General features: G+C 51.4%; 2 protein-coding genes across 3 annotated transcripts; one reads left to right on the forward strand and one right to left on the reverse strand.

The window, feature by feature from the left end:
• Positions 1–373: 373 nt before the first annotated feature.
• Positions 374–6,235, forward strand: RAD23A (RAD23 homolog A, nucleotide excision repair protein). Of its 2 annotated transcripts, none has more exons than XR_002826778.1 (9): positions 374–558; positions 1,912–2,073; positions 2,242–2,423; positions 2,562–2,617; positions 2,751–2,878; positions 3,130–3,208; positions 3,333–3,563; positions 5,258–5,422; positions 5,503–6,235. XR_002826778.1 is itself a non-coding variant. In XM_006105036.3 (9 exons), exons 1-9 carry the CDS (start codon positions 487–489, stop codon positions 5,614–5,616), a joined length of 1,092 nt encoding a protein of 363 aa, XP_006105098.1. In that variant the 5' UTR covers positions 376–486; the 3' UTR covers positions 5,617–6,235. The 2 variants fall into 2 exon arrangements, 1 of the variants encoding a protein (XP_006105098.1); XM_006105036.3 differs by having other exon boundaries at positions 376–558; positions 3,333–3,466.
• Positions 6,236–6,693: 458 nt separating this feature from the next.
• On the reverse strand, positions 6,694–8,695 carry GADD45GIP1 (GADD45G interacting protein 1). The gene is made up of 2 exons (XM_006105038.3): positions 8,324–8,695; positions 6,694–7,060 (listed from the first exon to the last, which is right to left on the reverse strand). The coding sequence occupies exons 1-2, from the start codon at positions 8,671–8,673 to the stop codon at positions 6,742–6,744; spliced, it is 669 nt and encodes a 222-aa protein (XP_006105100.1). The 5' UTR covers positions 8,674–8,695; the 3' UTR covers positions 6,694–6,741.
• Between the last annotated feature and the right edge of the window lie 3,001 nt (positions 8,696–11,696).

Raw genomic sequence — 11,696 nt, forward strand, 5'->3', positions numbered from 1 at the left:
TGTCAGGGTGGCCAGACCAGAATAAAACTAAATTGGAAAGTGCAAAAACGATGAAGACTATCTATGGAGAAATACAAGTATCTATAACAAGCTCATGAACATTTTTGTTTAATGTCATAAACTGAAAAGGGTGAAAGTAGGGACGCTGGAGCCATTTTGTGGCCGCATGACGTCACTGCTAACGGTCATGGCGTCACTCGCAGGAAGCCACGTGACAGGCCTGCTCAGCCGGGAGCATCCCTCTCTCTCCAGCAGCGCAGAATTTAGTGTGCGCATGCCCAAGAAAGCCAAAGGTGGGGGGGTGGGGGGAAGGGGTCGAGAAGGGGAAGAGCGCGCGCGCGCCGGTCACGTGCTCTGATTGTCGGCGCGCGCAGCGCCTGCCCCGGAAGCGGTCGGCAAGCGGTGCGGCTGGGCACTAAGATGGCGGCGGCGTGAGTTGCATGTTGTGTGAGGGTCCCGGGGCCGCCGCGTCGCTCGGGCCCCGCCATGGCCGTCACCATCACGCTCAAGACGCTGCAGCAGCAGACTTTTAAGATCCGCATGGAGCCTGACGAGACGGTGCGAGCCAGGCTGGAGCCTGGGATGGGAGTGACGGGTTCGGAGGGTGGTATGGGGGCGGGGAGGCAGAGATCCCGGCGGGAGGGCTGGAGGATGGCGCGGTCCGGTCCCGGTTCACTCCTCCCAACCTGCCTGACTTTCCCGGACCACTCCGCCCCCCTTCCCCTAATGGTCTCCCGCCTAGCCCCTGGTGGCTGGGGCGGCGCTCACGGTCCGGTCTCCGGACCAGGCTCCACCCCCGGGGCGCCTGCCAGGCCCCAGGTCTAATGTCAGCGCTCTCGCGGGGCGCGGGAGACCGGCTCGGATGCCCGGCCGGGCTGCGCTCCCCGGGACGGGGGCTCTGAGTTCTCAGCTTTGCAGGCGTCTCCTCGGGACGTTGGTGGCCGAATCTGGGAGTAGCGGCCAGTAGATGCCCACTGATGACGGCCACGATGATGATAATGATTATAAGTGGCCTGAGTTTCAGTGGTCCTTGTTTGTTGGCCGTTCTTTGCTGGTCGCTGAGTTTTTACTGTTATTATCTTACTAAATCTGCAAAACAGGCCTGTCATTTCGGGACTCTTGACTCCTCACTTTACAGATCTGGAAACCTAAGGAACTTGGCCATAGTCTCATACAGCGAGTATGGCAGAGCTAGGATTCAAATTCGGTTCTGCCTTATGTCAGAGCCCACAGTCTAAGCATTATTCTGCTTTTTTAGCTGAAAAGGGAATTTAGGACCCAACAGACATATGGACTGTTTATGTATTTGGCACTTTCTGCACAACCACCCCATGAAGGAGACATTGACATCCACTTTTTGCAGAAAAGGAAACACACAGGTTTTTGTTTTGTTTTTTTGACCTGCTCAAGTCTTTGACTTTGGGGGAAATTACTTAACCTCTCTGTGCCTCCATTTTCTTAAATATGAAATATTGTGAGTCTCTAAAAATGTGGCGCATACGCATTTATGACAGCCCTATTAACTTATGCTCTCATTAAGAACTGAGCACTGTCTGCAGTGTGGAATGAGGAACCCTCTTAACTCCCCAAATTGTTTTGTTTTTCACCACACTTTTCATCATCTGAAATACATATTTGTTTTTTCTCTTCCCCACATGAGTGACATCTCTATGAGAACAGGGCCTTGTGTTTTGTTTCCTGCTGTGTCTTCAGTGTCTGAAACAGCACCTGGCACGTTATAAGTGTTCTGTAAATACTCTGTTGAATGTTGGAATGATCAGATAACTCAAATCTAACATATTTGACTATGAATCTTAGCTTCTCCGTCATCAAGGCTTTCAGCCTCTTCTCCCCAACCTAGAAGAGAAGAGAGAATCTTGCGATTTGCAATGACCGCATCCCTTCCTACAGGTGAAGGTGCTAAAGGAGAAGATAGAAGCTGAAAAGGGTCGTGATGCCTTTCCTGTGGCTGGACAGAAACTCATCTATGCTGGCAAGATCCTGAGTGATGATGTCCCCATCAGGGACTATCGCATAGATGAGAAAAACTTTGTAGTTGTCATGGTGACCAAGGTGGGTGAAATGTGCTGGTTGTGAGGATTACATGGATTAGCTGGGGAGCTGGCTAGAGCCTGTGTGCCCATGAGAGATTAGCCGTGAATAGGGTGGGGCCTGGATGTGACTGGATGTTGAGGCTTGATAGGGATACTGATGCCTGCTCCCTTTTTCTGGGTATGACAGGCCAAAAACAGCTCAGGCACCTCAGTACCCCCAGAGGCCTCATCCACTGCTGCCCCTGAGTCCTCCACATCCTTCCCGCTGGCCCCCGCCTCAGGCATGTCCCATACCCCACCTACCGTCAGAGAAGACAGGAGTCCATCGGAGGAATCAGTCCCCACGGCATCCCCGGAGTCTGTGTCAGGGTAAGGCAGGGAGCAGCAGTCCCAACTTGGGCCCTGTCCTCCCAGCACATTCCATTGCCCACATATTGTGGTCTTACGCACACAGGGGGAGGGCAGGCCTCCAGAAGCCGGTCCGATTTCTCTCTCTTGAATTTGCAGCTCTGTTCCTTCTTCAGGTAGCAGCGGGAGAGAGGAAGATGCAGCCTCCACGCTAGGTGGGTGGGCAGTCCCTGGGGCAGAAGTGACTGGGTGTTCCAGCCATCAGTTGGGTCTTGTGTGGGTTTGGGAGGGTCTGGGAGCTCTCCTTCCCTTTCCCTGGTGACCCAGACCTCACTGCTCCCTCCACAGTGACTGGCTCTGAATATGAGACGATGCTGACGGAGATCATGTCCATGGGCTATGAGCGGGAACGGGTCGTGGCCGCCCTGAGAGCCAGCTACAACAACCCCCACCGAGCGGTGGAGTATCTACTCACGGTGAGGTGGGGGTACAGCCTCCTGGGGAGGCTTCTACGGAGTACATGGGCTTCAGTGCCCTGATGGGTGGTCAGGGAGGCAAAACCTGCCCCCAAAAGCCTTTGGGTTGTGGTACCAGCCAGGAAAGGCTTTCTACAAAAGGCTGGACATGAGTGGATGGGTGGGCCTCACCTATCTCCTGCCAGGGCTGAGCGTGCAGGAGGGAGGCAGCGGGTGTTCTGTGCTTTAGAACTAAATAGGACCCCTGACAGGGAATTCCTGGGAGTCCCGAGCCAGAACATGGTTCTGTCCAGGAGAGCCAAGTGTCTGAGCAGACGTCCACAGAACCAGGTGAGTGAGTTGGGAGGGGTGCATGTGGGGTGTCTGCTGTCAAGGCATCAGACTTCTCCCTCCCCAACCCCCATGCTTCTGGGAGCCCAGCCTGGGGTCTGACTACATGCCTCTTTCCTGCCAGCGGGAGAGAACCCCCTGGAGTTCCTGCGGGACCAGCCCCAGTTCCAGAATATGCGGCAGGTGATTCAGCAGAACCCGGCGCTGCTGCCTGCCCTGCTTCAGCAGCTGGGCCAGGAAAACCCACAGCTTCTGCAGGTGCGGCCCTGGGGGCTCAGAGGGAGCCAGTGTGGCCAACACCTCCCCTCCCTGTGGGAACCAAAGCCCGAAAGAACGAGCCTGGTCCAGTACCTATGTAGGCATTCCTCTATACTTGGAAAATTGGACTAACAGTGGTCCCTTGGTGCTCCCTTTGACCTAATGTTTTATATAATCCTCCCAATCACCATGTGAGGGTGTGGGTACTGTCATCATTGCCCTCATGGAAGAAGACCCCAGAGGCTTGGAGCAGCGGGCAGCTGGTAGCGTGTCTGCCTCCAGCTTCTGCTCCTGCGCTCTGTCTTCTGGGTCTTGTGACTCTGACTGTGTCTCAGCTGCACATACAGCTGGTGCTTCATACATGTCATGTCAGTAGGGTTTCATTGCAGCACCCAGGACCACTGTGCCCTAGTTTGCTCTGGGTCCTCCATGAATGCCTGCCTCTCGCAGTTCAGGACCAGTCTGCTGCTTCTCCCCCCACTTCTGTCTTATGCTGGCTCCTCCAGCTGTTGGAGAGCCCAGGCTGCACATCTGTTCTTTATCTGCATTCAGTCTTCCCCATGCATCCTCCTGGGGCCTTCGGTCTGTGGTGACCCCCAAATCTGTGTAACCAGGCCAGACCTCTGGATGCCACGCTTTTCCATGGCTGACGTAATGCCTCCATGAAAGTGCTCTCCAGATGTCTTAAGTTTTCAGAACAGACCCTCTTCCCATCCCTTTCTGTCCCCACACGGACCAGCCTGGGGGCCTTCTGCGGTCGTCTATCACCTGGCATGTCTGCTCTACTTCTGGAACATCTCAGTCAGTCCAGCCTTGCACTCTAGTTCGGTGGCTGATATTTCACCTCCCGCCTGGTTGCCTGGTGGCCAGGCCGGTTTCTGCACAGCCCCTATAGTCCATTCTCCATTAGGAGCCAGAGTCTTGAAAAAGCACTTGCTCCATTCAAATGAAAATTGTCAGACGTACATAAAAGTTGACAGTTTTATCAGAACCCCTAGATAGGCAATATCCAGATGTATTTATGTTTTTAAAAGGTACACAGATTTACCCATCACCCCTGTGGTATCCCATTACACTACAAGGCCGTAGAAGAAAGCAGGTCTGGTCCCTGCTTTCCTCTCTGATCTCATTTTCTGTTCTTCCCTCTCCTCTTTCTTGTTTACTTGGTTTAGCCAAATGGATCTTGTTTCTGGGACTTGTCAAATGCATCCCCACCCTTTGGCTTTTTCTTTTTTTTAATATATTTTATTGATTTTTCACAGAGAGGAAGGGAGAGGGATAGAGAGTTAGAAACATCGATGAGAGAGAAACATCGATCAGCTGCCTCCTGCACACCTTTTACTGGGGATGTGCCCAAGACCAAGATACATGCCCTTAGCCGGAATCGAACCTGGGACCTTGCAGTCCGCAGGCCGACGCTCTATCCACTGAGCCAAACCGGTTAGGGCCCACCCTTTGGCTTTTGCACTTGGAACATGTTCTACCTGGGGGAAACTTCCTTCTCTCCTGGCCCAAAATGCCTTTCCTAGCCCAGTGTCTGCCCTACTGTATGCCAGGCCCAATATTTACGTTGTAAATAATTATCCATTTATTTGCTTGTTTATGGCCTATCTCACCACCCTGGAACATCAGCTCCACTAGGGCAGGGTCTGTTCACCACTGTTGCTATTTGGCTAGAATAGGAACCGTCAACATACTTTACTAAGTGAATGAAAAACAAGGGCTATAATACACTTGGGGAGGTGGGCCAAAGGCCTTGGGTCGTCATCCCCTGCCCTCTGTCACTCACAGCAAATCAGCCGGCACCAGGAGCAGTTCATCCAGATGCTGAACGAGCCCCCTGGGGAGCTGGCGGACATCTCTGACATTGAGGGTGAGGTGGGTGCCATAGGCGAGGAGGCCCCACAGATGAACTACATCCAGGTGACGCCACAGGAGAAGGAAGCTATAGAGAGGGTAAGAGGCCTGGCCGAGGGGTAACCCTGCTGGTGGGCAGGCCCCCCACCCCCTGCTCATACCTGCCCATCTTCCCACAGTTGAAGGCCTTGGGCTTCCCAGAGAGCCTGGTGATCCAGGCCTACTTCGCCTGTGAAAAAAACGAGAACTTGGCTGCCAACTTCCTCCTGAGTCAGAACTTTGATGATGAGTGATGCCAGGAAGCCAGGCTGCCTACTGCCCCACCCTACCCCCAAATCTACAAAAGTTTTATAAAAGAAAAAAATATATATATATTCATGTTTATTTAAGAAGTGGAAAAAAGTAAAAAATCTTAAAAAAACAACAACCCAACTTCCCAGCCTCCTGAAGTGGCTCCTATTCCCATCTTAGCCTGAAATGACCTGGGCTAGACAGCTGTCCCCCCATCCCCTGCCTTAGCTCAGCCTGCTCCTGCTCCAAGGAGCTGGCAGGACTGGAAGTGACAGATGGGCCCCTCTTGGCCTCTGTCCCAGCTCCCTGCAGCCAGATGGAGAAGCGGCTGCTTGCTTCCCCATCCCCCGAAGAGCCCTTAAGACCCCCTTACCCTGGAAGGGGAAGGGGAAGCTGGAGCCCCAAACTTTGATCCTCTGTTGGAATGGCCCAAATCTTCCCATCTGGGGTGAGCACATTCTGGCCTTGGCCTCCAGCCTGCATCACTTCGGTGGGAGGAAGCGGCCAGGCTTCTGTCTGGGGAAGGGGTAATGTCAGAGCCGCTCTGGAGGTCAAGGCCACCCCAGAACAGAACCCTGTCTCTGATAAAGGTTTTGAAGTGAATAAAGTTTTAAAAGCCCATCTGTGGTCTGTACCTGCTGGGGCTTTCCGCTCCAGCTTGTCTGGCTCTGGGGGTTAGTTGGGCACAGGAAATGTGGGAATGCCAAGAAGGGACAGAGAGGCCTGTCAGCCTGTGCAGATTGGGGCTCCCAGTGTATTCTTCCTCAGAAGCTGTCTCATTCCCTGCAGTGGGCCTGTCACATCTTGGTCTTGAAAGGGCTTGTTTCTTCCTACTCCTACCCCCCATCATCACCAGTCTGTTTTGGCTAAATTTCCCCCCTGGTAATTACTGGAGATTAATGTTGGTAAACAGAAGCCTTCTCCTCTGCCATCTGCTCCTACATTATTTCCTCATTGCATCCCCTGTTCTCTCCTCCTGAAACATGGTCTAGAGTCCCCCAGTGAGCAGCGCCAAGGAAGGATGGGGATTCCCCGGCCTCAGATATTGGGGAGGGGTACACTGAGAGAGGACACAGCTCTCCAAGAGTGAGGCTGTTGGGCAGCAGGTTTTATTGAGAAAGAAAAGCTCAGGAGCTGGGTGCCATGGAGTCTGCTGGGTCCTGGTCTGCAGTGGCGGCCATTGCAGCAGTTCTTGCCTCCTTCTTCTGTCTTTGTTTTTCCTCCTTGAGGCGCTTGCGCTGCTGCTTCTCCAGGTCCTGCAGCAGCTCCTGGAAACGGGTACTCCTTGGGTCCACGTGGTAGCCCAGGCGCTCCTGGGCTTCGGCCTGCAGCCTGGCTCGCCGCTCCTTGTCTGCCTTCTCCTTCTCCCTGCGCTCCCGCTGCTGCCGCCGCCAGTTCTCAATCATCTGTGGCATCTTGGCCATGCTCTCTGCAATGAGCTGCTCCCTGTAGGGGAAGGAGGGTGAGAGGTGAGGAAAGGGACATCCAACCAGAGCAGCACACATCTACTCACATCCCACCCTCAAGTCTGCCCACAGGTTGCTTCTCAACTCCTCCATGGGGATGAAAAACTGGGACGATTTATCTTGACCATTATCTAGTGAACAGGCAGTAGAGATTAACTAATTTATGTATGACCTAGATATAGAGCATGAGAGGGCCAAGCCCCAATAACCCCCAGGAGCAGGCCCCAAGTTAACATTTCACGAGCTGTCTAGTGAGCCCTCTGTTTCACACCATGCCGGGCCATTCCCAGGGACATCACTGACCACCTACTGTAAGCCAGGCCCAGTTCTAGGCAAAGCATAAAGACAAGAAATGGATTGGATCTTTCTATCCAATCCTGAGTTTGTAAGTGCCAGTTATAGCCCCATTTTAAGGATTAGAAATGTGAGGCAGGAAGAACTAAAGCCTCAAGACGGTTATCTAGCTGGGGTGGGGCAGAGATAGCTATGAGAGAGGTGCCCATCCCATCTCCATTGTTAACTGCCTGGGTGACTGGACTGGTGACTCCACCTCCCAGGCCTCAGTTTCCTCATTTCTAATGAGGGTGGTCCCCCTTCCTCTTAGAGCTGTTGTGCAAATAAGAACATTAAACACTGAGGACACAAATGGCCTGCTCCCCCACCTTGCCTGCTTTGGCTGGCTCCTCACTCTAGGAAGTGGCACAACCCTGATGCCCTTGGTCTTGCCTCCATACTTTGGTTAAGTCTAATCCTTTAGACCTGCTTACGAGTCCGACCTCTGCTCTTGATTCTAATCCTTTAGACCTGCTTACGAGTCCGACCTCTGCTCTTGATTCCAGACCTCATCACTTTCCAATGAGGGCCTGGCTGTTCCCGAAAGCACGTTCCTACCTCAGGGCCTTAGCTGTTCCCTCCACCCAGAACATTTCCTTCTGCGGTCATTCGGGTCTCTGCTTAAACCTCAGGTGTGAGTCCCAAACCAAAGCCGCCCTCCGACTGCACTCTTCACCAAATTTTATCTTCCCAATGGCTCTGTTGCCATCTGAAATGTTTTGTTCCCTGCTGTGTCCCCGCACCTGGGACAGGCCTTGCACACAGTAGGCGCTTGAACAGTTACTCAGAAGTCTGCTTTGCAGCACGTAAATCTACAGCAACACAAACCCCACGATAACCGCCCGTTGGGGTACAATTCACGCATTGGGCCGCGAAGGGCGCGACCGCAGCCTCGACCGCACGCACGCACCTGGCCTTACGCTTCTGCTCCTCGGCCAGCTGCTGCACCCGCAATGACTCCTGCATGGCCGCCAGGCTCGGGTGCCACTCGCTCTCCTCAGCCTCCAGCTCGCGCAGCTGCTCCTGCGACGGCCACAGCGAACCGGGGTCCACCCCGGAGGCTGCGCCGTGCCGCGCGAACTGCTTGGCCGCGTGGCGCGGCCCCAGCTGCCAGGGCGGGGTCAGGAGATCATCCGGGTCCGGCCACCAGGGCCCAGGCGAGCGGCGCGGGGGCGGGGGCGCCCGGTAGGTTCGGAAGCCTGGGCCCAGTGTTGTCGCCAGCCCGAGCAGGCTGCGGGAACCCCGCACGGGCGCCGCCATCTTGGCTGTGTGGGGTCCTCGCTGGCCGGCCGGGCTGCCCTCAAGCGCTGCCTGCGCGCAAGCGGGCCTGATGGAAGGAGTGTTCTTGTTAGTTCAGGGCAGTGGGAAGAAGAGAGGTGTAAACATTTTTTATACATCTTTAAGTCGAATTTAAAATGTTATTTTAGCAATTACTTAATAAAATGGTATTTAAATTTTATATATTTAAAATAGCACTTGCCCTAACCGGTTTGGCTCAGTGGATAGAGCGTCGGCCTGCGGACTCAAGGGTCCCAGGTTCGATTCCGGTCAAGGGGGCATGTACTTTGGTTGCAGGCACCTCCCAGTAGGGGGTGTGCAGGAGGCAGCTGATCGATGTTTCTAACTCTCTATCCCTCTCCCTTCCTCTCTGTAAAAAAAAATCAATAAAATATATAATAAAATAAAATAGCACTTAAATTTTTTCCACAGAAGTAATTTTTATTACTATTTGTGTAATATTTTAAAGTGTTTTTATTTCAGAGAGGAAGGATAGAGAGATAGAGAGAGAGAGAGAGAGACATCAATGATGAGAGAATCATTGATTGATTGGCTGCCTCTTCCAGCCCCCCCCCCCCCTTCCTCCTCCCCACACACTGGAGATGGAGCTGCAACCTGGGCATGTGCCCTGACTGGGAATCCAATGGTGACCTCCTGGTTCATAGGTCAAGGCTCAAACACTGAGCAACACCAATTGGGCTGGAGACATTTTGGTAATAGCAATTAAGACTGATGTGAAGTGGTCTGTGCACTCCCCAGTGCTGTGCATTCAGTGAATCCCAAGGAACAGCCCAGGGAACCAAGGAATCTGGAAGACGGGTGACCTCTTCCAGCACCATGGTTTGTTTGTTTGTTTCTATTTATTTATTGGCTCGTTTTATTTTTATTTTTAAAAATATATTTTATTGATTTTTTTATAGAGAGGAAGGGAGAGGGATAGAGAGAAACATCAATCAGCTGCCTCCTGCACACCCCCTACTGGGGATGTGCCCACAACCAAGGTACATGCCCTTGACTGGAATCGAACCTGGGCCCCTTCAGTTCGCAGGCTGATGCTCTATCCACTGAGCCAAACCAGTTAGGGCTAGGCTCGCTTTATTTTTAAAAAATCTTTATTGTTGAAAGTATTACATATGTCCCTTTTTACCCCCATTGGCCCCCTCCAGCCTGCCTCCACCCCAGGACTTCACCACCCTATTGTCTATGTCCATGGTAAAGGTTCATTTAAAAAATATATATTTTTTATTGATTTCAGAGAGGAAGGGAGAGGGAGAGAGAGATAGAAACATCAGTGATGAGAGAGAATCATTGATTGGCTGCCTCCTGCCCACCCCTACTGGGGATTGAGGCTGTAACCCGGGCCTGTGCCCTGACCAGGAATCAAACCTGACCTCCTGGTTCATAGGTTGATGCTCAACTACTGAGCCATATTGATTGGACCCAATCACTATTTTTGAAAGAGGATTTCAGCCTTTAAAAGGAAGGAAATTTTGACATGCTACAATATGGATGAACCTGGAAGACCTTGTGCTAAGTGAAATAAGCCAGTCACAAAAGGACATGTGTTGTATTATTCCATTCATAGGAGGTCCCTAGAGGAGTTAGAGTTATCATGGATGCCAGGGGCTGGGGAGGAGGATGGGGAGTTAGTGTTTAATAGGGACAGAGTTTAGTTTGGGGAGATGACAAAGTTCTAGAGATGGATAATGGTGATGGTTGCAAAACATTGTGAATGAATGTGCTTAATGCCACTTAAAGATGGTTAAAATGGTAAATATATGTTATATATATTTTATTACCAAAAGGAAGAAAAGAAAGGAAGGAAGAATTGCAGTTTGCTCAGTGAGCCAGGAAGCCTGGACAAGAATATTTGTAGGTCACAGCAATACTGTATATATCCCAAGCTGGATTCCATCCTATGGATTCTCAGTCATTTCACCCCCATTTTAAAAAAATATATTTTATTGATTTTTTACAGAGAGAAAGGGAGAGGGATAGAGAGTTAGAAACATCAATGAGAGAGAAACATCGATCAGCTGCCTCCTGCACACTCCCTACTGGGTATGTGCCCGCAACCAAGGTACATACCCTTGACCGGAATCGAACCTGGGACCCTTGACTCCGCAGGCTGACGCTCTATCCACTGAGCCAAACTGGTTAGGGCTCACCCCCAGTAGAAGGGATACCTAAAAATGTTTCAGCCAACAGAATACTATACAGGAATGCAAGAGCAGAAATTACAACTGCTCACAGCAATGTAGCTGTCTCATAGACCTCATATGCAACAAAGGAGGCAGGACTAAATTCCTTTTCATTCTAGAAGTCAGGATCAGACACCTGTGGTGGGGATGAGGGGGCATCTAGGTGGTGGTCACATGGAGGGGGTTGATTTGAAACAGGTCATTGAGTTGGGCAACCTATTCTGTTTGCTTTTCTCTGTGGACTATATTCCATATTATTTCTTGATCTGGGCTACAGTGATACCTGAGTTATAATTATTCTTTAAGCTGTAAATAACTATATGTGTCGGTTTCCCACTTCCCTGTAGACTTATTATATTTCACAATTTAAAAATGAAAATGCAAGCAACAAAAAGGATTACAGCAAGTAGTCTTACTCCTACCTGCTCCCCATCTTCCCCTTCCCCATCTGAGCACTCCTCAACTTGTTTTAGTTTCTTATGTATCCTAGAGAGTTGTTGTATACATTATTTACAGTGTTAATTATTTCATAAGAACAGAAAAGTACAGTGACATGTCATTATCTCAGGTTTAATAAATACAGGGTGGTACAAAATACAGAAGTAGATTTACAGTTGTTTGTATGGAGAACAATACAAGAATCTATAATAATAAAAGCATAATATGCTAATTAGACCGGACCTCCTTCCGGACAAAGCTGGGGCTGCGAGGGAAGCCCGGGCCCTGGGTGCCAGAGGGAAGCTGGTGCTGGCAGCCGGGGGAAGGAAGCCCTACTCCACGAATTTTGTGCATCGGGCCTCTAGT

The sequence above is a fragment of the Myotis lucifugus genome, unplaced genomic scaffold (assembly GCF_000147115.1).
Source record: "Myotis lucifugus unplaced genomic scaffold, Myoluc2.0 scaffold_629, whole genome shotgun sequence".
Classification (NCBI taxonomy): domain Eukaryota; kingdom Metazoa; phylum Chordata; class Mammalia; order Chiroptera; family Vespertilionidae; genus Myotis; species Myotis lucifugus.